The sequence below is a fragment of the Cariama cristata genome, unplaced genomic scaffold (assembly GCF_000690535.1).
Source record: "Cariama cristata isolate BGI_N322 unplaced genomic scaffold, ASM69053v1 scaffold23359, whole genome shotgun sequence".
Lineage (NCBI taxonomy): Eukaryota > Metazoa > Chordata > Aves > Cariamiformes > Cariamidae > Cariama > Cariama cristata.
The window spans coordinates 7,400-33,417 of record NW_009636629.1 but is presented as its reverse complement, the minus strand read 5'-3'; the positions used below and the strand labels follow the sequence as shown (position 1 = coordinate 33,417).

Here is a 26,018-nt window from a genome sequence, read left to right as displayed (position 1 = left end):
TTTTAATGCATCCCTTCACTGCTTCTGTTCCACTCTGCAAATGCAAAATCCCACCAGCAATCAGCCCCTTAAGTCCTGGAGAATTCCAAACCAACCAGCTTTAAGAGAGCTGCACAGCCGATGCTCCAAGCTCTTTGCCCTCATCCTCATGGACTCCCCCGCACCTCACCACGATCTACTCCCCTTTCTGCTTTCTCAGGCCCCAGCCTGTGTGGTTACCTGTGCTCCTGTGAGCTACCCCCACAAAGCCAGAGCTACCCTGCCTAGTAAACAAGTTTGTTTTGTAACCAGTACCTGCATTGCCACAGTAAGTTCTAGTCCTGCATTATAGCTCTTTTTAGAGACAAAGTTCCCACTGCAAGGCAGATTATACCTAAAGCTATCAATGGTACAAAGAGACCCTTTCTTAAAAAAACAACATTTGCTTTTTAGAGATGTGGACAAATAGAAATTCTATATTCGAAAGGTTAAATCTCAGAGCTGAAGGAGTTGTAATGTTTATTATCAGAGAAAACTATGCATGGGAGTGTCTTGCAAGGGCAGTCTGAGACAGAACAAAGCCTGGGGCTCTAGGCAAAACCTAGTACATCTGGAAAGGCGATAAATGCCTACATAGCTGAGAGGTGTCAGGTGTAAGAATGCAAGAGGAAGACGATTAAAGTTCTCTTCAGAGGCAGTGTAAGCTTCTAGGTCTCTGGAAGTCGTTATTTGTCCCTGAATATGGAACAAGGCAATTTGCTTGTGTTAAGGGGAAGAATTTTAAAAAATATTTAAAAAAAAAAAAAAGACAGCATCCAGCTGCATGCCAGCGCAGTCACATTTTCCACAGCAAACACACACTTCATGTACCCCACTTCTTTCGGTGCTTCGCGTCCGATTTTCAGAACCACCGAGCATTCAGGCCTCCCACTGACTGATTCCAAAACTGCAGACCTCTGCCCCTCTGAAGAATCAGGCTGAGGGCACCATACAGAACAGGTCACACCAAGTCAGACCTTTATCTGAGAAGGTTGTCCTAGAAGTTTACTAAGAGCAATGCACTTTTTTTCCTCCTCCTTCAGTGTTATAATAGAACAGAAATAGCCTCAAGTACTCCAACAGATCAGAAATAGCCTAAAGAGCTCCAACAGATGGAGGAGGACTTTTGATTAAAAAAAAAAAATTCTGACTCACAACTCAGTTTTCTGGATGTAATAAAAAAAAGAGAGCATGAATATCAATAGCACTGGAAAGAATGGTGTGGAGATAAAAGGAGGTTATAAGGTAAGGCAATGAAAGAGCTGAACTTGTTTCTAACGTCTGTCAGGAAAATTTTGATTGTTTTTGCTGTAGTGCTGATGAAAGAAAACAAGACCATTAGTGGACTCATTAAATTTTCCTGTGATGCATTCCTTGCAAAAATCCTGCTAGCTGAATGATACTTTTGAAAAATACTTTTAAATTGTACCTGTTAAAATGGCGAGAAAACTTCTTCAGCTAAATAGCAGAGCTGCACAGGGAAGTCAAGACTCTTTTTTTCCTCCCTTAACCTCTTAAAACTTAAAACTAAAACTTAGAAGTAAGAATATGGAATACCATCAAAATTTTACAGCTATTTGTGTAGCCTGGAAATATCTCCAAGCACTCAGGCCCAATTTCTACATTTTAGAGTAAAGGGGAAAATGAGTAACTAACGTCCTTGACTTCTCCCCAACTCTGATCTTGTACTAAAAGAACCTGCAGGGCAGAAGTGGCTGCAAAAAATACAATCTTTCAAAAAGACTGTGCATGGGTAAGACAGTTCTTCATCAAATATCTTAAAACACAGCACTCTAATTTTAGAATCAGACCTTCACAAGCTTCCTTTATGACAGCTATTCTGGCCGTATAATCACATCATTGGTGGCTAAACATCTTGAACAAGGACACAATTTGAAACACACAATATGATTAAAACCTACATTATCGCTGATGTAATATCCCAGAACCTATTATTGTTCTTGGGCAAGAGGAAAGAATCTAATTAAACATTTATTTAATATTAAAATACAAACTAAAATATCAATGTTGGACAGTAATTCAGCAATATGCCAACTAGCAATCTGTTTTTCACCAAGAAAAATGCACGCAGGTTCACAAATACAGCTTGGATTTGATTTGGAAATGTACACAATCAGAGCACTGGCGTGGCACAAACCCCAGTCTGGCATACTAAAACAGTAACTTTGATTAAGTAGTTACAGTCCTGGAGTGGCAGCTGGAGTGGAGTTGCTCACTGGGAGACAGGATGGCTGCTGTCAGTCTCGTCAATCCTGGTATTCACGGTACCAAAACGCTACTCACTGCAACTGTTGGGAGACATCAAATAATTTAGAGCAATATTTTCCTAATGCAGCCAGTGGCAACCAAACTAGCAAAACACGTACCAATTTGCAGCTAGCCAGCCATAAAGAAAGTATTGCTCACAGTTCTGTCACAATGAAAAATATGCATGTTATAAGGTTTAAATTAAAAGGATTTACAATGTAACAGTAGTTATCAACACAGGTAATGCATCTTGCTTTTTGTATTAAAGTTCAAAATTTCCTACTGGCTAATATTTACATCATACCATAAATATTTATAAAATGGTGAGGAAAACAAAGTGCAAAAAGATAACACTATCGTTTTCTGAAAACAAGCTGCCTTTTAGTTTCTTATTATAAATTGAGTATCACTATTTAAAAATAATTAATATTTCTAAAAATATTACAATACAGGATAAACATTGAGTTCTCAAGTGTAACAAAAATATGTTTAAAATATAGGTGGCTGTTTGAAGTACAAAATATTGCTGTTTGTAAAGGGTAACATGGTTGTAAAACTACTCTTGAGGGTTTATAAAAATACAAAACAAATTTGCATTTACTGAGTGCATAATTACATATTAGTGCAAAAAAAAAAAGAAGCATATCTGCATTCGAGAGAGAATTGTCAAAGATTCACAGAGGTACGTAAAACATGAAATCTTTTCAGAGTCATGCGTATTGACCCCAAATGCCTATTAATCCTTTCCAAGCGATCTTCCAGGGCTTCCTAAAAGAAACAGTTAAAGAAAGAAAGAAAAAGAAAAAAAAATGTTTAATAACATACAAAATCCAATGATCCTCCTAAAATGGAAAAACTACTATTATTGCTGTAATCAACTGGTATCCTTTGACGCAATACTAGCATTCTGTTAGCACCCAAAAACTAGAGCCAGGCCTATAAACTTTTCTTATTATTTTTATGTATGTGTGTGTTTTCGTGGGTTGTTGGCTTTTTTTTTTTTAAAAAAAACCAAACACAACTGTTTCAGGTGTTTTGTTTTTTTTCCATGTGACTTATGAAACTCCAAGATATAAACTTGACAAGAATTAGGACAGGCTGATAATTAGGGAGATGGATTTAGGAAACAGCTGACCACTGTAGTGAGTGGTGGTATTGATTTATCAGAATGCACTTTTACTTTCAAATTGATAAACTGATAAAAAGCCCTAGGATTACAATTTTGGAAATGCTGAAGTTGTAGGCTTCACAGAGACCTCTAACATACAACTCTCAGACATTTGTTTTTATTAAAAGAGTCTGCAGAGCTTTTCAAAGAGGGACTCTCCTGTATTCTACCTACACTACTTATTTTTGTCTCATTTTCTTCTTTATACTTTCAACTAGACAAAAAACAACCGAACAAGAACTAAACTTTACACTTTCTTCTACAGCACAACATCCTCTCTCCAGCTTCAGGGATCTATTTCATAGTCGTGGCATTTTCTTAATGTATTCCTTTTATCTACCTCTTAGCCTTTATTGCCAGAATACACTATTCTTGCAGTAATTTGGAAAAATGCATCCCATGTACAAAAACAAGAAGATATAAACAGGCTTATGCAGAATAGACACTATGCAGTATGTGTATATACGTATACACACACTACTTTTTCTTTATATGCATAACACACACACAGACACAAAAAAGTTTGTGGCAGCAGGGGGTACAAATCAAATGTTTGCAGGGCTAATTATCCTTTTCTGAATCACTTGCATACAAATTATCCAGACTTACACCTTTCACGTAGTAAGTCAGAGTGTGTTTACAATTAACTGGCAGTAACTTCCCAATTATCTTCTAATGCAGTGAAGTCTAGAGAACAGAGCACATCTTTCACACAGATTCAAAATTCAGCCATAGTCAGGAACAGTTCTCAGTGGTATGGAAAAATCCCCATAGTAATCATGCTTAGTATATACCGGAACTTTTATCTTCGCTATATATTCTCAAACTGTTGAAGAGCAGCTTAAGAGAACAGTCATATGTAAAAGGTTTTTCACCTGATTTAATCTTGCTTGCAAGGTCATTCTTCCATGAGAACAAGGTATTCGACTCAATGCAGCCTCAATCTAATAACAGAAAATACTTCAGCTGTAAATTATAGTTTCAAGAGCCAATATAAGCCTTCCTAAGTCATCTTACAAAAAGAGAGGTGAGGTGTATAGATTACAGATACACATCCAGTCTTGTACTTAAACACTAACTTATGTTACCATAATACTGTGCCACACAAAACTGATACAAAAGTTAACATCCATAAGCAGACCCTTTCAAGGATCTTTTTGAATAGAGCACTCTTGCTTGCCAGAATAACCTTCCGTGTTTGAAAGGCTGATTTAAAGCATTGTCCACTAAGGAAGAAAGTAAATTCACTCCAGCCCTTCCATTTACACTGTGTTTATGTAAAAATGACTCTCTCTTAATGAAGTTAGGGACAGAAAAGGACTGGAATATGGGCAGTTGCGCAGGGGATGATAATGGCACATTTCTAGGGTAAGACTAGAAATTGTGCATGAATTTCAGCCATGTATTGCATAGGTATATGGCTACATCCCTCACCTCTCAAACAACAATTACGTTTCATCACAACTTTAAAATAAAAATAATCTTTGCCTGTTGCTTTTCTTGAGTCAGCTCATCAAAAAGCCTCTCTGTTTCAGCCAGAGTCTTAATCGTTGCTGTGTATTTGAAGTCCCCCTCACAAGGCGATGGGACTGGCTCATATTTTGGTGCTACGGTCCTCTCATCCCAAGCCGTTGCTTTCTTCATTCCAGTATTGATGGATTCAGCACATGAGCTCTGTCTGATACCTGAGTGGTGCCTTCCTATAAACAAGATAGGGGTCTTTTTATTTGTTTTGTAGTTGTCTGTGAAATTATTACATACGATAGAGAAAGAAACTAATAACAAGAAAAGCAGTGTGATCTTGGAGGTATATAAACTGAGGACAGTGACTAGCAAAGCCTCATTAGCTTGCCTTAAGCAAACCTCCCAGAAGAATGCAAAACATTTGTATGGGTCATCTTTCAAGTGATCTTTATAACACAGCATAGTTTTTGGTTAACAAACAGATGACTGTACTGTGCTAATTAGGAATCACTTTTACTGGTACAACATTTCTAAATATCAGCAAGTGGACTAGTTGTCATGAAAGCACTAGTCTAAATAGATGCGTTAATAAAAACAAAAGCAGAACATTGTGACACGAATTACAAAAGTGAGAAAAGATTTGGTCCAATCAATCATTTAAAAAATCTGAAACAACTGGCTTTATTATAGTTACTCTTTGCTATCTGTTATGCAATGTTTAGCAATAGAATTTTATTAGTACGACTGAGTATGTACATCTTAGTATAGACCCTAATAAGATATGCATCGTGTAACTGAGTTAAGCATAGGAAAACATATTGCCCTTCTTAATTCAATTATTTTTGCTGTTCTGCTGTGTTTGTGCACACACACATATATATATAAAACACTGTATGAATGGCATTTCTCTATCTACAGGAATAAGACAAGATTTAGAGGATTTTTAAAAGTTGGACATCATAGATTAAAGCGTCAGCTTTCTATTTAAGCAGCTGTTACAAATGTGGAAGAAATTATGGTAAAAAAAAATGAAGAGCAGTTTTCCCTCACTTTGAGAGATTACCTTCTACATCATCTAGTGAGAGAAACTGGAGCCTTTTTCTCGGATTATTGTGCTGTAAACTAGATGTAGGACCAGTTTCCAGGTCATCTAGAAGTACATCAAATCTACAGAGCAAGAAGCACACAACAATTACTTGCTAGAAATCATGTATCAAGCAATACAGTATTTTCTACTTTTGCACATTTTGGTTAAATAAACACTTTTTTATAAAACAATTTCTATCCCATTTGATTGCATTGCAAGTCTTCTGGTTCCTGCTCATAGTACCATACCCCAATATACTCCTATTTGCACACACCAAAATACCTCATTCATGTGACTTTCTTTCAGAAGCAGGCCAAGCTGTCACTCCTGAACACACTAAGCTCCCATGTTGTCATCCTAAAGAACCACCAAAGTGGTGCTAGATATTTCTTCTTCCTCATGCACATGTCCTACACTTTAATCTTGCAGCTAAGTATGTTCTCAAAATCTACAAGCCTTGTCAAGCAAAGATCTCTATAGAAAGCATAGTATCTAGTACCGTTAGCCGCAAGTTAGGTTTATTTAATTTTTTTAACATGTTTGTACGTGCCATGACAGGTAGGTAGGTAACTACTTTCAGCTTTTATTTACAGCTCCTGCTAAGCGGCATGTAAGGCTGGATTTACTCCACAGAGCAATTCTTCTATAACTTCTTTGTCACTGCTCAATGTTGTGTCAATAGTAAACCCAACATCATCTCATCTTGGTGAACGCTAAAGACGGGAAATCATTCTAGATTTTTCTTGCCAGATTTTAAAGTTAAACTTAGCTTTATATTCAGAAATCTTCATGACTCATTTTCTAGGACTTTTAATGAACAAGAAACAGCACCATTAAGGCTGCATAAACATACTGCTGCTATAATTATTATCAGAACGTGATTATATTCACAAGACTCATACCTTGTCACTGTGTTTTCATTTTTGCTAAGCAAATGGCTAAATCCAGGGGAGAGGTTTTCTTTTGGAGATCGTTTTGGGCTGTACGTCACAGACACTGGTGCTAACATAATTTCTCTTCTTGCTGCAAAAGGCAAAGTATGTTTAACTACCTAAAACTTCTCCCAATGTAGTATCTCCCACTCACGTGATCAGATGCTTAGATCTCAAAAGCTGTCTACATGTTCATTTAAATTAGATTAAAAGTGCAGCACAACATAGGAAAATGAAAATAAACTTAGAAATCTCACATTTTCTATGATTATAGACAAGCTTTTTTCCCAGACTATCTGTTCGAATAATGCAGAAATCCTATCTTTATTTTCTTTCTTCTAGAGCAGCCTTTCATTATTTCTTTCTACTTTGAGTAACACAAACTAAACTTCAGAAAAGCACTTACTTGGAGTATTTGATTTCCTGTTTGAAGGAGGAAGGGATGATGACCTCTGGCCAGAAGGGGAGCTGTACCGTTTTGGTCTGTGTTGGTCTTTACCTTTCTCTGGGGATCGGTTAGCAACTAAAGAAGTTTCAACAAACCCAATAGTTTGACGTCGATTTGATGTTTCTAATTAAAAGGAAAAAGTTCTTACGTTAATCAATCTTTTTCAATACAAGAACTGACAAATACTCTCCCGTACTTAGCTTTTACTGTACAAAGACTGCACTTAGCCTGCCTCACATCAACATATTTGCGCTGTTTTGCTCAAGTCTCGCTTCCTGCTCATCATATTCATGAAACAGATAGTTCAACTAATGAAAAAGGATGTTTTGCAGCACGTGTGGGAGAAATGATGCTAAGTAACACTGATTTAATAAAGAGACAGTGGAAAGCAGGACAAAAGTATCTTTTGGGAAAGAGCGTTGGAGTACCTGCCTGAACCAAGAATACAAGCATTTAAGAAAGACTCAATGTTTTTCAACTACAAGGCTTCCTACATCAGTGTCGTTAGCACAGTTCAGTGCAGTCCTACCGTACACATGCCAGCTTTCTTAGTAACATGCTGATACACTACCATGAGAAGAAAACTAAAATGGATGTTCAGCCAGCCAGAGCTTTGTTAGGATTCTATTAACTGTTTATAAATACCGAGATATTCTTAGAAAAAGGACATTAACTACTCTCTAGCTTGAGACCTAACAGCAACCTTTGCATTCCCTCTATTTTAAACAAGTCACTCAGCTATATCATTTTGAATTTCCTTAGGAAAACTCCAGAAGTTTGCAGGCTAAGACTGTTTTTAACCCATCACTCAAACCTGATGGGTTTTAATGCTGAGAATAACAAAACCAAAAGACATGCAAATAAAGAAAAGCCAGTAAAGACAAGTTGAGGAATATAAAAACAAGAGTTACTAGCTGATGTATCTTCTTTTTCTGTCTGTGTACCCCAGTCTTTAAATGCTTTTCCTTCTTCAAGTTCTTTAAAGGCTTTTATAATTGGTGCTTCTGATCTCTCATTTTCTTTCTCTTCTGTTGTGTTTGTTGAAGAGTCTTCCTGTGAGGAGTCTTTTTCAGGAGGAGAATGGTGCCTTAAAGAATGTGAAGCGGTAGAAGTAAAAAGGATCAAATTTTTTTGCTTTATTTCATATATACAAATACTAGCTGAATAAACAAAAACCTAGAGAAATTGAGTTTGAGATTTACAGTCATCAAACCAAGAATTTTAAGGGTGCTTTCTAATTTCGTCCAAGAACCTCAGAGGATTGTGGTATAGCCAATTCAGGAATCTGAAGTTGAACACTGTAAATTAAGTCTGGTGACCTGACATGTTCTTAGAACTAAATAAGGCCTGACAGTTTTAGAAACTTCGGAGTAAGAAGGCAAACTACTAAATTACACCCTAAATTACACCTGAAGCTTCACACTGGTGAAAAGCTGCAGCCAACCGCTACAGCTTACATCCAATACAACAGAGCACACAGTGTCCAAACTCAGAGTAGAATTGGACACAACCATGGAGAGCATAAAGACAGTGGCACAAGATGCAGTTGAAGCTTTCTCATATTTCAAGGAAGGTACTGAAGGCTGCTGCTGCTTGTTTCATACCAGGTTAGTGAAGCAAAAAGGCTGTTTGTTTTTAAGCAATTGTGTAGCATCTACAACATGCAGAAATTTTTTTAGAACTCTATTTAACGAGTACAAAATCTAGAAATACTAGTCTAGTCAATTCTGGATAAAACTGTTTTTAGAAGCATTCAACTTTACACCATAGTGGAGACTGAAGGAAGCCAACTCACCTAGAAGGAACATAGGTTTCTTCTAATCTGTTATCTTTGGGGCTTTCCTGCACTTCCAAAGGCTGGCCAGTGAAGATTGAATACTCCGCTCCTGGTATCAACAACTTTCGCCTGCTGACATCAGGAGTTGCCAACTTACTGTAGGAACAAAAAACTTCGAAGTTGTGAAAGGCTTTGGAGGGGTTTTTTTGGTTTTGTTTTGGTTTTTTTTGTTTTGGTTTTTTTTTTGTTTTGTTTAAGAAAAATATGAAGAAGATCCAGGTATTTATTCTAGCTAAATAGAAACAGTAACAAATATACAATAAACTTGTAAATACTGTGGAAAAAATAACTGCTTTTTAAAACATGTTTGTAAAGTAAAAATAAAATATTTTTAAAAAATCCTATGTTGAGGTTGCTCAGAACACAGAACTCCCCAAAGATCTTCTTGTAATTTAATGCTGCTTACTCAGACTGAGCTTTGGGTAACAAGTAGTTCTCAACTAGCATCTGACCCCAGCTTTCCTTCTGACACCATGTATTAGAAAAATAAAACCCAAAAACACAAACAAGAAAAAGTCACTGTTGATTACCTGAGAGTGATAAATATTAACTAATAAGCATCAATGAGCACATTATTGTCTTAAATATCAAAGAAAAATGTGATTTTTATACACAGGAACGTAGAGGATAATTAGGAAAAAAGGGTTCTTGTTTACACAAGCTATGAATCGTAACTACTATTCTGTAAATCTATCCTGCTGTCCATTCAATTGGAATGAGGCTTTCTTTGAGCCTTTGAGATTAGTTAGGGACAGATTAACTTCCAAATCTATACTGGCTCTTACATCCTCCTCCCTGACGAACATGGTCTGCCATGTTCGGGTCTTCCTTTTTTCTGTTCGTTGTTGAGGGATCTTGTTCATAAATATTAAAATAGCTCTAAGCAGAAATCTGTCCCTGTAATATATTAATACATAAATTACTTGCATCTGTATAATCATCAAAAGTCAGTTCCCCCCAAAATACTACTGTTCAATATATACAAACGGACATCCACAACACACATTACATTATCATTTTGGGCTTCACAGCACCAGTGCTGAACTGGGAGAGACACCGAAGCAGCCATAACTAAGTAATAAAACAAAGAGGGACAAAGCTTTTGAGGTCTTTAAAACATTAAAAAAAAAAAACAACACCCAACAACAAAAAAAAAACACCCAGAACACAGGCCAACTTTAATTTTCTTAACGTAAATTCACAATTCAAACTAGAGCATGCATTCTAACTGAACTTCCACTCTACTCTCAGGAAACCTGTACAAACTATATTTAGAAACATAAAACGTAGTAATCAGCCTTTCAAATCAATGACAAAGACACAAAGAAAACCTCCAATCTCTAATTGGACTATTAAATTTTATTCCCAAGATCTTTGTTGAGCATGGGAATCCCTATTTAGCTGAGCAATTGAGACCTATTAAACACTCATTTGGGAAGACTAGAGACAGTCTGCCAAGCCACACATATATTATCCAAAGTATTTGTTTTTCATAATTTCTTGGCAAGTGAACTCTCTGAATTATGTTGCATATGTTAATCCAGTTCAGCCTACCACCTGACATCATCTTGATCCATTTTTCACCAAAACACGTTAAAAAGTATTCTAAAACACATGATCTGTTTTCACATTGTTGGAATATTCACTCACTTGGCACAAGAAGTTCTTAAACGACTTTCGGTAATCTGGCGAAGTTTCAGCATATTTTCATGTTCTACTTGCTTGAGCTGAGCTTCAAGTTTTGAAATTGTCCTAATGCAGAAGTAGCAAAGATGCATTATAAGATGATTTAAATTATATAAAAGATATATCATATTTTAAAGTTAGCTAATTTTTATTCAGATATCCTGGATGAAGCAGAAGAACAAGAGCAACTACTACATTTTTATCTGTCTATCTATATAAATATGTATATAAATATGTATTTGAGTTCTAACTTAAATAAGTTAGGTAACCCAAGCTAGAAAGACAGAACCAGGAGATATTGCTGTGGATCAAAGCATGCACCTCAGAGGGGCTGGGGAAACCAAACCAAGAACATTTTTCCTCCTTGAAATGATGTACTTATACAGAGGTCTCCCTGACTCTGGATTTAATGAGTGGCTCCTTCTCCTGTGTGTCACTCAGGCAACTCCAGCAATCTGCTGCTCAGGCTCTTCACATGATTTTCCTCTCCCACATACCACAGTCCACATCTTCAGTGAACTAGCCCTTGGCAATACAATACAATCTTAGGCATTCCCCACTTTGAGAACAGAAATACAGGTTTTTGGAGCAGGGTATAAAAATCTTCTTTTCCACTACAATTTTCCCAGTTCGGAATGGTCACTAACTGGCAGCATCGAGAATCAGGCAGGAAAAAAATAGAAGTACCAATAGAAATACTCAACTGAACTGTCCTTCACATTATCTTAATTTCCTCAACAGTCCCAATAGAAATTGAAGGCAAAAAAAATGTTTTTGGCTTCCTTCTATTCCTTTCTTTCTATTCTATTCATTCTTTCTATTGTTCTCCTTGAAAAATCAGGTGATCTGAGCAGAAAAGTAAAGGACTGTGACATGTCCCGAGTATCACATTTGCTATTTTCCTGCTTTTGGCTGAAGACTATGCACAGGTTAATGCTTGGTGGCAATGACGTTTGGAATTAATTTTGAGGTGAAACTTGTAGCCACTTTTCTAGAAGAACCATCAAAAACCACGCATTAAAAAAAAAATAATAAAAAAAAAAATCTTTTCCTGACAGTCTGGGTTTCAGCTGCTCATACAAAAACATCAAAGGAAAATATGACAGCACATACCCACAAAAGAAGCTCAGAGGGAGATGAATGACGTGAAACGTCACCTCATTACAGTTCCACAATGTCTGCCCTAGAGCCCTCTCAGATGTTCTCTCCTCCCATCTCTAGACTTTCCTGAAAAGGTGTGCTGTTTAAGAACCTTGACAAGGAGTGGCTGAGAAATCCCAAACTAGAAGATATGTTTATAATTGTAAACCCCTTGATGGTCACATATATCTTGCCTAGGGTCTACCCAGAAAGGATAAAGCTCAATGGATTTCTGTTCTCCTAACCAAAAAATAGATCCAGGTAGCATGAGGGACATCCACAGGAGATAGCGTTCCTGCTCTATACATGGAACACCTTTCTGTCCTTTATTCATGCTTATGAGCCAAAATCTTGAACAGCAAACTCCTGTCAGCATCCTCGCTCCTGAAAACCAGAACAGAGACTGGTTAGCTGAAGATGGGGGTTCCTGAGAGGACAACTGTAGCAGTAAAAGCTTGAGCAGTGGACTCGCTGGGCTAGCTGAGTGACAACCATCAGAAAGGAAGCAATTAATTACATCCCACCGGAAGATACTGTGATTGAGGAAGTAGAAAAAACCCACATATCCTAAAATAACAAGATTTTTACAGTGTGTATAAAGTAACATAAAGCAACACAAAATGATTCATAAGATGTAATTAAACTTGCAAGATCTACAGCCTTCATAATCCAGGAGTAAATGTTTAGACCATAGCCTATATTTTGTATTGTTAAAATAGGAATAAAAGACAGCTTCACATTTACCTTTTCAAATCAGAAATCTGCGTGTTTGCATCAAGCAATTTGTTTTCAGTTGTATTTAACGTATCCTACAAGTACACAATAAAAAAAACAAACTCAAAAGCCTAGAAACTACAAAAACGTATAAAAAGAACAATGAGTACTCCACATCAGCCTTGAAAACAACACAGTAAATACACCTTCCTATTTGAAAGAGAGGTCCATTAAATTTCTTTGGCTTTGCAGTATTTTTGCTGTCAGTGACTGGAAAACAATACATTCCAAACTCCCTCCTCTTCCCTCCAGGGCTCTGAAGATGTAGTAAGAAGCTATCAGTTAAAATAAATATGGATCTTTCTGTTTCAACTTTTTCAAAAAAACTTAAGTTAATTCAGTGAATTCTATGGCACATTATCACATATTTTGCATGTCTGGTTTTTAATTAAGTAGTGTGTACTTACCTTTACTCTTTCATGTTCTTTTCCAAGGGACTCGTATTCTCCTAAAAGCTAAAACAAAACAAAAAAATGAACACACAAACCCACACTGAGACCATATATAATTAACAGTTTCGTTGACTGCTGTAAAATCATCTGAATTGCTTGTCCAACATACACAGAAGCACTGCAGGCAATACAGAACGTACTTTAATAGTATTTGCTAAGTTCTAGCATCTTCTAATGGGAACAAAAAGTTACAAACAGGACAAGAGGAGACAGAGCTGCCTACACAATGTATTTCTAATTTTCAAATGATTTATCTTTAAAGAAACTGAAGGAGCTGAATGAACCAGTAAAATTCCTCACTGACTTTAAAGCTGACTTTGTGCTTTGAAATCTTAATTGTAAAAAAGGAGTTAAAGCATGAAGTAGCTTTTCCAGCTAATAACCATTTTGCCAATCCATTTAAACATTCCATAAAACTATTACTGAAGAATCAGAGGAACAATTCCTTTCATTCAGTCTAAAAATTACGCACAATTAACAGTTTTAGCAAGTTATGATGACTTATGAAAAATTCAGTCCATCCCCACTAAGCTTGAGAGGAAAAAATAACTTTCAAAAATAATTTCCTGTAATACCTCTAAAAATAAAACAGCACACAGAGTAATAAAATACCTGAGACACAGTATGACAAGTGTTACCACATCAAGCGCACACTTGCTGTCTTTAATAATTCTTTTTAAATATCTATGAGGACTGTAGTATCACCTAACACCTAGCCTACTAGTCAGCTAAATGATTTCTGTTCTCTTAGTTGTGCATTAAGACTTTACAACAGTGAACTTTGAGTAGTTTTCCAAAACACCCAGGACTCGCTGTGTTCGTAACATGCCGTGCAACTGTAAACACCATTGCCTGTATTCTTATTTACATTTTGAAACATTTTATTTTCTTCCTTTAGCCTTGTATTTTTATTATCAGATAACTTGTAAGCCTTTTCAAATGCTTCCTGTAGATCTTTAAGCCTTGATTTTAGTCGACTGATAGTGTTATCCTTCTCTTTATTATTTGTGCGCATTTCTTCAATACGTTCTTGCAAAACTTTGGAAGTATTACTGACTGCATAAAAGCGTTCTCTCCAATCTGCCTGTAGGAGAAAAAACATACATTATAATGCTTACCTAGCAGATTTTTTTATTTCAGTACAAAGCATAATCTAAAGCCATCTAAGCAGAAAACAAGGGTACATCTCTACACGAACTAAACAAGATTTTTGCTCATTTCTGTGACATATAAAGAATGAAGACTAAAAACTCAAAAGATGTATTTATTTTATAGGACCTAAAATATCTACAGGTTAGGCCTCTAATCCAAACTGATTGTCTTGCTTCCCAGCATACAAAAATGTCTCAAAAAGGCAGAATGAATTAGTCTCTCCAGGTGTCTAACTTCCACAACAAAGTGTCCTGTTCCTTGACCAATAAATGCAGCTATGCAGTCATAAGCAAACTGGTCTGACCTAGCCAGAAAGACCGTATAAATATACTTAGAATATTCTTGCCCCAGTGCAGATGAGATGTGCATTTATCACAGCTCTAATAAGAAATCAAAGAGAAAGTAATTAAATTAAATTAAAAAAAAAAAATCTACAAGAGAGACGTCATAAATGCATCACAACATTTCACTCTTAAACTTTGTTCAATCCCTGTTAACCTGGAAAGGTTGCTCATGAGAAAAAGTGAGGGTGATTCAAGTAGGGAGTGTTAAGAAACTCAGCTAGGAAAGTCACTGGTGTAACATATTGGCTGATGTCATATATTAAGGAGAAAGGTTGAAAATAAAAAGAGAAAGATAGGGAAGCACAGATCAGCTTAACAACAAACAAGTGCATTCTCTTACCCTTTTAGTTAAAAAGCAATTTGATTTAAGAACATATACTTACCACTTGCTTTTCTAGCATATTATTCTTATTTTCAAGGGCTTTTATGCGAGCACTTGCTTCATTCAGAGCCGAATCTAATTGGTCACACCTATTTGGAACACAGAGATTACAAAAGTCTCTTGAAGTTTTAAAATAGTAAATCCATATTTTATAGCCTTCTTTCCTTCCTTCAGCGTCTCTGTGAATTTTGAGGCCCAGTCTGTGACCTCCTCCCATAGTCTTCGGCCATTGCAGCGAGCACCCAGCTGTGGTGCTCATGGCGGGCAAGCAGCAAACCCAGAACATGTGCAGAGACTCCAGATGGCTCAAAGCGTAAGCGCTGCAGAACCAAAAGCAGCTGAGATGCACCAGAGCAGAGTTCCACCTCAGCTAATTGATGATGATGTATGATAATTAATGACTGAAATCACAGAATCATAGAATCGTCGTGGTTGGAAGAGACCTCAAAGATCATCAAGTCCAACCATCTACCCAACACCAACATGCCCACTAAACCATGTCTCGAAGCACCACATCTAAACGTTTTTTGAACACCTCCAGGGATGGCGAGTCCACCACCTCCCTGGGGAGCCCGTTCCAACACTTAACGACTCTTACAGTGAAGAAATTCTTCCTAATGTCCAGCCTGAACCTCCCCTGGTGCAACTTGAGACCGTTTCCTCTTGTCCTGTCGCTAGTTACTGGGGAGAAGAGACCAACCCCCACCTCGCTACAACCTCCTTTCAGGTCGTTGTAGAGGGCGATAAGGTCTCTCTTCAGTCTCCTCTTCTCCAGGCTAAATCATACCGCAAGTTACTTTAACTCAATAAATGACTGCTCAGAAGTCACTTTTAACAGTTAGAACACGCTAGCGCTGGAAGGTAAGTACAAAAGAGTCCCAGCTACGCACCTTTTCAACTATTCTGAAGGGCATAAATTTTGTAAAGTATTTTAGCTGTCTAAATTTGCAATATGTATTTGGACTGGCGATAATTCTATAAAAATCACATCGAACTTCTAGGTACAGCAAACATTCAAGCTATACCTAACAGAATATACGGGTGAGGCACACAGACTCCAGTATTAATATCTGGTTAAAGAGCATTGGCTGGCAAATTGGCTTTAGAAAGCTACCAATGAATTCAAGACTGGTCCTACATCATCTGTAGTTTTGACATGAAAGGTAAAGAAGGATGATGTTCACCAGCATGACAGGTGAGCACTATCTTACAACATAGATATAGTTCCACTACAAATTGCTTAGGAATACCTCTGCCTGCTAGCCTTTCTCGAGCAAAACTTATACTGGCTTCAGCAAAAATCAGGTCAAACAAGACCTCTGGTGCAAACATCACACTGGCTGTCTAACAATAATTTTAAATTATCTTAAACAGCTGCATTAAATAATGCAAAATGTATATCTAATAGGAAAATATTAGCATCATAGATGCATGAGATCTCAGAATTGAAGAGCAACATAAACTTTTCAAGATATTCTCAATAAGCACTCAGTTTTTAAAGTGGAAAGAATACTATGTAACAGAGGAAGAGGACAAGTAAGGACAAACAGTACCTGTCAGCAAGATTCTGATTGATTTTCGTCAAGTCTTCCGATGAAGCAGTTTTATGGCTTGCCTCTAGCTGCTGTTTTAAGCTCTGTATCTCAGAGTCATAGTAAGCTCGTAGATCAGCTATGTGTCGAGCATGTTTTTCTCTCAAGTTCTGCCTAATCCTATTTTCAAAATTAAGAACAAAAAAATTTCCAGCTATCCACAGGACCGTGCATTGCTGTATTCATTCACACATAATGAACTCAGCATATATCTCTCTTACAGAACTTTGTTGTATTCAAATTAAAGCAAAGAAGGCTTCATCATCTAAGGCAGTGGTGTCACACACCTAAGGCTTGCATAGAAGTCCTCACATTAATACAAACATTAATAATATTTACAAACACAATACAAAGCTCTACACTCTCTTCTGTCCTTTGCTATGCACTAGAAACTATGCATGTAAAATTAAAATAAGAAAACCCAAATACTGAACTATCTTGAAACTATGACCCCTACAGAAGCCCTCACACGTGGAATATATGCCATGTCTGCTTGTCCATATGCAAATCATGCGAGCTTCAACAGTGAATGGAGGATATTTATTTTTCCTAAGCACAGTAATTCTGTTCTTCTCTCACCATTTGACTCCAAATAGGAAAACATAACCCCCACAGAACTTTGAAATTCTCTGCCTAAATTAGTTCCCTCATACAGCCTATGAAGGAAGTATATATTTTTATTTCAACATACAAAAAGAAATAACCAAAGCATTAAAACGTAGAAAATCATTTTGCCTTCCAATCAAGGCTTTGACATCCAAGGAAGACAGAGCACAAATATTGTGCCTTCGATTAAACAGTATAGTCTAAAGAAGATTAAACAGTACAGTCTAAAGACAGACAATTGTATGAAGTAGAAAATAACTGTTCTATTTGCATGTGATCTGTACTTCAGGGGAGAAATGTTCTAAGCAAACTGAACTCACATATTTTCTTTGTTTTACCAGTATTGTTAAATTTCACTTCTTTCACGAAAGTACCAACTCTACATCATTTTAAAAAACAAAAACAAAAACACTACTTACTTTGACATTAACACAGGATCTTCAACAGATGTCACTGAAAGATTATATTCTTGCGAACTGTTGTCAGCACACTGAGTCATAGAAGATGAAGTTAGAGTCAATGTTGCTTCCTCCTCAGTGTTCACTAAATTATTATTATCAGTACCCATATATGCCATTGGAAAGGGACAGCTCATCTTATTTTCATTTTGGAATGGGTGATTTCTCCGGAGGTCCAAATGCACAGCTCTGCTGCTGGCAGAGTATTTTTGAGAATCAGCTAACTGAGATGAATGGTTTGTCTGTGAAAAAGAGTCTGTGTCACAGTGACTTGAAAGTCTAGGCTCCGCCATAGAGTCTGGAGAAAAAGGAGTAGTCTCTTCAGGAATACTGAAAAAACCATGTCCTGGGTTCTGCTGACCTGGTTTCATATGCAGGGTTGGGTCCAATGTCAAGATCTAGAAATAAATTATAATGCTGAAAAAACCTGTGATTTAACTTTCGCTCTTGTAAACGGAGTTTATCTGAAGACATCAGTAATCTATATAATATATTGCAGGAATTATATGGAATATTACTACAATCATTTGGTAGTGACAAGCAAGATGAAGGGACCTGTAACAGCTTAGATGACGATACATATTCCCAATGCCTGCAACTTGAGCTTCTAAGTTTCCACTAAGAATAAAAGACATATCCGACATCTATAGCTGTCTAGAAAACCTTTGAGGTTTCAACTATGTAAATAGGACTATGATATCTGCTTGTAGGTTGAAACAATAACTTTGTTAAGGCTAGGAAAATCACTTGATAGATTATATAAACAAGATAGTCACATAGTAGCCATCATTATTGGATTTTGTACAAGACTGAAAGCTGTATAGAGAAACAGATATGATAAAGAATATTTCTACAACCTGTGCCTCTTCTGTTTCACAGGCAGAACAAACTTGTCTTATGGTAAGTAGTAAGAAAACGCTGCTCCTGCGACTGCAGTTCCATGTGCATTTCATCAGCTGCAGCCTCAGCATAAGCAGATTCATCCCTGCGTCATCCTCAAGGTTGTGTGGCAAAGGCGCTTGTTTACCCAGGGTATTCTTAGAGGTTCTTTTCAGCTGGATCCCTTCCCAATCTGGTTCATCACACAGCTGCACGAATCGCTGTTCCAGCATAATACTGGAGGTGGCAGCAGGGGCCAATTAATGTGAAACCAGCCTGTAACCTACGGATCTTCAAAGTGAGACGTGAAGTAAAGAAATTAATGTTACCTCTGGTGGGTGACTTGACTGGGAAGAAGGCATAAAATTCTGGTCTGGCAGCTGCTTGTTTTCTCTTTGTCTTTTATGATAAATATCCTTCAACGACGACAACTTCGTTTCATCAGCAGAAGACAACTTCAACAGGTAAAATTGCTACATTACTTTTTCTGAACACAACCCTCCATCCCCAATATACACAAGCAAACGGGGTGGGTTTAGCTAATAAAGCAGTTCAGAATAGAAGGCAGCTTTATTCAATGCACCCAGTTTAATGAGGTGCCTCTTTATGAGCCTCTTTAATGAGGCACATACATCTTTAATATACTAGTTAGTCTCTTTTCATCTCCTATACACACCATTTCTTTTAAATGACAAAAGAAGGTCAATAAATTCCAACTGGCATTAGCAGTGGTAAATGAATAATGAAGGAATACAATATGAGAGACCAAGTTAACAAAAGACTTCTCACAGAAAAGTTAGCTTCTGGAGGGCTGATTCTTTCCATCATAGGAAAAAAGCAAAGATGACAAGCAACTATAAGACAACTTTTAAAACACAAAGTTTACCTGATCTGGGGATTCTTTTGTGGAGAAAATATCAGCGAACTCACTTCTAAAATTCTCTGGTAAAGAGTGATACATCTCCTTTTCATCTAATTTCCAGTACGAAAATCCTGGTAAGAAGAAACATTGAAAGAAAAAGAAAAAAATTACAAATTTCAAGCTCAGCTGTAGAACAAGAAACCCAAAATCCATTACTAAAATGTTACTTTGTCAGCTAACAAAAATGCTGTATTAATTATTTGCATCTGTTGTTTAAGGATCTCACTAAAGCATTTGTTACCAGAAGTTAGAAAAATCTCAATGCAAAGCACAAGCAACATGATCAGTGTTACATCACACAGCATCAGTAACAAAAGCTATAAATCAGTGAAAACATATAGATTTTACCTTTTGGTGTTCAAGGGACAAATCCTCATTTAGCACAAGCTTTTATATTTCTAATGATTCCAGAATAGCACTTAAAACCTGTATTACCCAAGGAATAATACGAGGCAGCCACTTGATAATACAAACTCTTCGGTTTGCTACTCAAGAGCATTCTATAGCATGCAAAAACACAGACTATCAGGACTAAGAGCGTTGGCACAAGAGGAACAGATACAGTTTCAATCCCACTTCAATTTCTTATATTTGTCCCTCTCTCAATGGGTTGTGAAGAAGCAATATATATACACAGTTTGCAGGGCTGCATCTCTGTGCCCCTGTTTGTTACTGAAATGAATCCACCCTGTTACGATCAAAAAAATGTGAATTAGTTTTCTGGCTTTAAAAAAAAAAAAAAACAAAACAAAACACACCACACACACACCACCAAACACCCACACAAACAAAAAACAAAACAACAAACTGACAACCAAACAAAACCCCAAACCCTCAAAAACATAAAAACCACTACCAACCACCTCTCACGCACACACCCTGACACAACAAAAGCAAAACCATACCAAAACACACAAAAAACTAACATCTCCCCCCTTCCTCCCAATTAAAGAATCACCACATTACACACTGCATTATTGTGTGCTTGTCCATTCACACAATTATTGAATCACGCCTTTGGCTTACAGGAATTCTGCCTCTACTACCATGCACTCCTGTGATTACTAGACCAATGATGCCAATATTTGAAAGATCATTTGATACTCTACCATGATTTTAATAGTAATTACATTATGAAGCAGTCTTAAACATAAAGCTCAGCTTTGAAACGTTAAGAAAGTTGAAGAAAAAAATTGCTGCGCGTCCTACACCTGCCAGCAGTGATACACAGGAGTGATCACCATTTTGAAACACCAGAGCAGGAAGAGCAGAATTTTGCTGTATCAAAGTCTAATAACTTGTTGGTGCTCAAACCCTCGTCACCTCCCCAAAGTTACCTCATCAGCTCCCTAGTTACTCATTTTAAAAAAAGTTTTAAAAAACAAGAATTCAAAAGACAAGAAAATTTAAGTAGAAGAAATCAACTATACCTGAAGCTTCAGACACTAAGGAATTCGGACTTCCATTCGGTTGATTGAGGTAAAAAGTGTAAGGTGGCAAAGCAGCATCAGTAAGGTTTGTCTAAAATTACAAAGGAAAAACAAATTTCTAAGGAAAATCGCAAGGCAAGGAAAAGAGTTAAGGGTACAATTTAAAAAGTTGCACGTAAATGTTATTAGTCTTTTTAAGCAAAGAGATTAAATTTAATTATACAGCATGATCCAAACCTGTACAATTTACACTCAGGACAATCACAGCCAAAAGGGGAACTAAGCTAAGCCACTTAATTAAAAGATACTGGTATTTTCTAAGTCATGTGCCTGTCCACTTGTGGAGCATTTTTGAGATCAACTGTTACTAAAATACACATTCTGGACAGTCATCTAAATTTTCTTGCTCCTTAAAAGGTGCAAGGGATGACTTACCAATAAAGTGTTACTCTTTCCTCATCCTAAGATTGGAATTTCTTATATTCAGCTGTTATGACTCCACCTACCACAAATCCAGCGGTAAACTCTGTCATCTCAGATAGACAAGATATTACACACCCTTCTTCTCATCACTCCAAACTTTCTAAGCAACCTCCCCACCTAATTATAGAAACAACTTTGAAAAGGGTGGGACCAATACATGGGAAAAAGTTTATATAATTTCAGATTTGCTACAACTCTCCTCTTCCTTAAGCAAAGGAAGAAGTGTCATTCATATAACACAGCGGTACAAAAGCAACCAAGTAAGGGCAGCTAACTTTAAAACGGTCATCTCACATTGCACTTTTCTACCATACTTAGGGCTTTTTGTTCCATTACAGTAGCTTAACAGTCATGCTACTTGGCAAATTTATATAGTTCATACAGCTAAGGACTAAAACAGGATAGTAACCATTGAGTTAACAAAAGTAAGCAAGGAAAAAAAAAAAATTTTGAACTAAAGGTTTTCAAGTTTTTGCATGAAGTACCATCTCACCTCAAGGCTATTTTCTCCCTCTTAATGTTTTTATTTAGGTATTCTCCTTTGCCTAAGGAGGAAGAAAGGAAAATGAAGGGGTATCAACTGAATTCGTAAAAAGGAATAGAAAGATAAAGGTATTTTCAAAAGCTGAGAGAGAAAAGTGACGATCCACAGCAGATAGATTTGCCTCCTGGTTTAAAATATCTCCTTAGAGTAACATCTTGTTTCCACTGACAATAAGAGACAACTACAGAGAGCAAGTCCAAACAGTTACTTTTACCCTTTCTGGATCACCTTCAAAGTGACCACAGCAAAGAAAACAGACCCTGCCTTGAATCAAGTGATTCATATTTGCTAGTTCTCCTATTCTCTTGTAGGTGGAGTCATTCACAGAGTTTCAGGAAATATTTCCTTTAAAATAGCATAAGGAGAGAGGTTTGTGACAATTAATATACTGTAAGTAATTCTAAAACTTCATAATTACATGTATAAAGATTTCTCATACAATCATGTTGCATAATGTCATTTTGGATCAGAAATATTATACGTGATTAAACTTCCCTTCCCAAAATTATCAGGTTTATGGACATACACAATTATTAACTCAAGAATATGGGGTGGTGAACCAAATTCTTTTTAAGAAAGAAGTATTCTGAGTCGATTCAGCAGCCACAGCAACAGATATTACTACAAATGGTTCTAAAGAGCCAATTAAGTTTCCTAAATGTCTATTGTAGGGGTTGGTTACTTTTAGTAACCAGTGCTGTAACTGTGCTTGGAGTAGTTCAATTTAGTCAAATCATAGTCACAGAGGCATAAGAGAATGTATTATTCTTACATAAACAATACCAAAAGAGAAAAGGGAAACAAACATGTTTGGATTTTAGCATAAGAGACTGCTAAGAACACTAAAAAAGCCAAAACCAAACTAAACAAAAAATCCCTGCAACTTAAAATCCCAGTCTGGAAGAATACTATCAGTCCTGAACAAAGTGGCTAATGTCTCCATACACAAGGAGTTCTGTGTTCAAAAAGAGACGTGACCAGCTGAAATCAAAGATCCTTCCAAAAATTATAGGACACAATAAATTACCATGACCTGAAGCTTCAATTGACAATGTGGCTATTACCTCTATAAAGAAAGAACACGTGTCACTTAGGAAAGTTAAGACAAAAAAAACTGGGCAAGGAATAAAATAAGCCAAAATAGGTATGCCAGTAAGTATAGAATGATCCAAGAAGTAAACTCTGCCCACATGAACTTTAAACATATGAATGGGACCACCACTACTCAAATGCTTAAAGCACATGCTGAATCAGAACATACCGTAACACTGAAAAAATACCAGTGACAAGAATAAAATTAGAAAAAAAAAAAAAAAAGAGACTTACATTCTGAAGGGGTAATTGCTTTGTTTGCTCATCTTCTTGCATAGAGTTCACACATACTTCTTCTGCGTTTATTCTTTTTGATTGGTTTTGTTTCAACTTCTGTGCCCATGATGTTAAAGATTTACTAGATGGTAAGAAACACACACATATACCTTAAGTACACATGCCCTTTTCAGTGCGCACATGATCCCTACAGAAATCAATTTCTTCCTCAAGGTGAAACATAAGCACTAAAACTCAACTGCCTTCCTGTATTTTTTGAGAAACAATGTGAAGTAACAAATGCTGAAATGTTTTAGGGCTCTTGCTCTTTTTTTGAGGAAAACAAAACAACAAGTCCACAAACAAATCACTGAAAGGAAAGGTGGTAATGAACCGCACCCATAATCAAAATGGCTTTCCTACTTCAAAAAAAATGAAACAAAGTGCTCCATATTTTTGGCCAGACAGCTCTTTTTTGGTCTGTTCAAACAGACACTGATCAGAACCACAAAATTAAGCTGGGATGGAAATGCAGTGTTTTTTCTTATCGTGTTATCAGTCTGGTTGTAAAGATGATGTCTGCTAAGACACACTGAGGATACCTTCCAACTCAAGAGAATCTTCAAGAAAAAGGAAGATCAAAACAACATATAGAAGGAAATGGGAAAAAAAAAAAGCAGAAGAACAGAGAGACATCCTGACATTCTTCTTAGAGGTAGATGTGGAACAATTTTCCCATTCTGTTAAAAAGTGACACTTTGAAAAACTACATATTGTCCCAGTTTGGGATATACACTGGAAAGAATGAAAAAAGGTCACAACTAAAATTTTTTTAAAAAAAACAACCCCCTCCAAAAAACAGTTTGGGTTAACCGGACTATTCCGTTTTGGCTTGAACCCTTTCTTCCTTCCAACCGGGCTCATAATATAACACAGAAAGCAATTTCAAAGGCAACACTTTTTTTTTTTTTTATAAAAAAGGACAAAAAGCCATATATGAATGATTTTAAAACTTGTCTTAGAAAGGTTTTTCAAACTGAAAAACAGTCTTGAATTGAGCTTCTCCAGCTCTAAGCTCCCTGGCAGTCCATGAATTGCCGCCACCCCTATCACAGAACTGCACAACATGAATTGAATACTGGAATAAATCCCAACAGAAGGGAGGACAGAGAACATACAGATCCATGGGATTACGATCTACCCTATAGGTGGAGATAACACATTTCCAAACCAAATCCTCTAAAAAAAGCTGGTTCTATGCTTTATTATATACTAGTAAAATGCAAGGTCATTTTCACAATTCTCTGTTTGTCCTACAGACAGAAAGCTTTTATCTCTGCAAACTACTATCAGGGACTCACAGGCAACATGCTGCCTGTGAGATCTCTTATACACTGCCATTACAGTCCAGTCTGACTGGGAGAGTAAAGTACATTCTTAAATTCTGTGCAACTACAGCAGTACTCGGTCAGTATTACTGTCAAATTAGCTAGCCAATCTTTCAAAAAAAAATCTTGGTAGACCCACTCACCTATTGAATAGAGCAGAAAAACCAAAGAGCAACAAAAAAAACCCAAACATGTTTAGCTGTTGTCCGATACAATTTTTACTGTAATGCATGCATATAAGCTAGCAAAAAAGACTGGTTGAGCACAATAGCAAAGTATCAGTCATATAAATTTGGTAATCAGTACCTAAAATTCTGGTGCATAGATAAACACTGTATGCAAACCGCATCTTAGCTCATCTTTGCAGAAGAAAGTAGATTTTCATATTTTTCCCCAACGTATCTACAACAGAATAACACTGCAGATGCAAATATGCATCACGTAGACACATTACGCTAAACAAATAAACTTTAACTACCAAGCAGCATAGTCTTTTTTTTACAAACAAGAGGTTCCATTCAATTCTTAAATGTTTCCAGTTACCAACAGCTGTTTACTGAATGGGAACTGTCTACAACAAATTAACATACTTGGTAAGTTTGTCACTTACCTGGGTTTTTTTCCACATTGAGCTTCATCAACTTTACATTCCTTTTTTACAACATCATTCCTTCCTGATGAAAAATTTTCCTCTACTTTTGGGGGTAGAAGTTCTCTTTTATTTTGAAGATCGGCTACAACTGCATCACTCTGTAATAGTGCTGCATCACCCTGTCCTTGTGAAGTTTTCTCCATGTAGGCTGTGCGCTCGTTAATGTTGTTAGATTTGCTAGAGTTCAGTTCGGAGGCAGAAAGTGTACCATACCCACTATTCATTGAAGCATCATTTGCAAAACATTCCTGATGCAGATCAGATGCATTTGGCTGACTTTCTGCTTCCTTAGGTCTAAGCTGATTGATAACACACTCATTTTCTTCAAAGATTTCAGAACGCATCCCCATTTGACCTTCTAGTGATGAAAAAGTATCTGTGAGCTTGGCAGGCAAACTTCTGCTCTTGCCGGCACCCCAGTTGCTGGTCTGCAATTCCACTAACCGCCTTATCTCATCCTGAATCAGCTACAGAAAAAGAAAAGGCAAAATTCCTATGAGATCGTGCCACAAATCACATTTATATATGCATCTTCAATCCATATTATTAGTGAGAGAATTAGAGTACTTATTTCAAATAAACGTTTCAATGAGTAGACATCTCA

The 26,018-nt window shown here is 36.8% G+C and overlaps 1 protein-coding gene across 1 annotated transcript; it reads right to left on the bottom strand.

Annotated features, from left to right (window-relative positions):
• Positions 1-2,643: 2,643 nt before the first annotated feature.
• MPHOSPH9 (M-phase phosphoprotein 9) lies at positions 2,644-25,638 on the bottom strand. Its single transcript, XM_009707991.1, has 20 exons — positions 25,373-25,638; positions 23,393-23,516; positions 21,040-21,130; positions 19,574-19,680; positions 19,017-19,142; positions 17,770-18,206; positions 16,706-16,864; positions 15,154-15,241; positions 14,143-14,358; positions 13,230-13,277; positions 12,793-12,857; positions 10,873-10,974; positions 9,181-9,318; positions 8,297-8,472; positions 7,344-7,508; positions 6,908-7,028; positions 5,982-6,085; positions 4,943-5,154; positions 4,330-4,398; positions 2,644-3,054 (listed from the first exon to the last, which is right to left on the bottom strand). The coding sequence occupies exons 1-20, from the start codon at positions 25,636-25,638 to the stop codon at positions 2,953-2,955; spliced, it is 2,916 nt and encodes a 971-aa protein (XP_009706293.1). The 3' UTR covers positions 2,644-2,952.
• Positions 25,639-26,018: the final 380 nt, after the last annotated feature.

Bases quoted from the DNA above. Each gene is read 5' to 3' on its own strand.
- MPHOSPH9 (XM_009707991.1), bottom strand. From the start codon at position 25,638: ATGAATAGTGGGTATGGTACACTTTCTGCCTCCGAACTGAACTCTAGC. The intron at 18,207-19,016 runs GTAACATTAATT...ATTTATTTCTAG, and splicing joins AGTCAAGTCACCCACCAGAG to ATCTTGACATTGGACCCAAC. The intron at 14,359-15,153 runs GTAAGTATATGT...TTTCTCCTACAG, and splicing joins ATATGCTAGAAAAGCAAGTG to GCAGATTGGAGAGAACGCTT.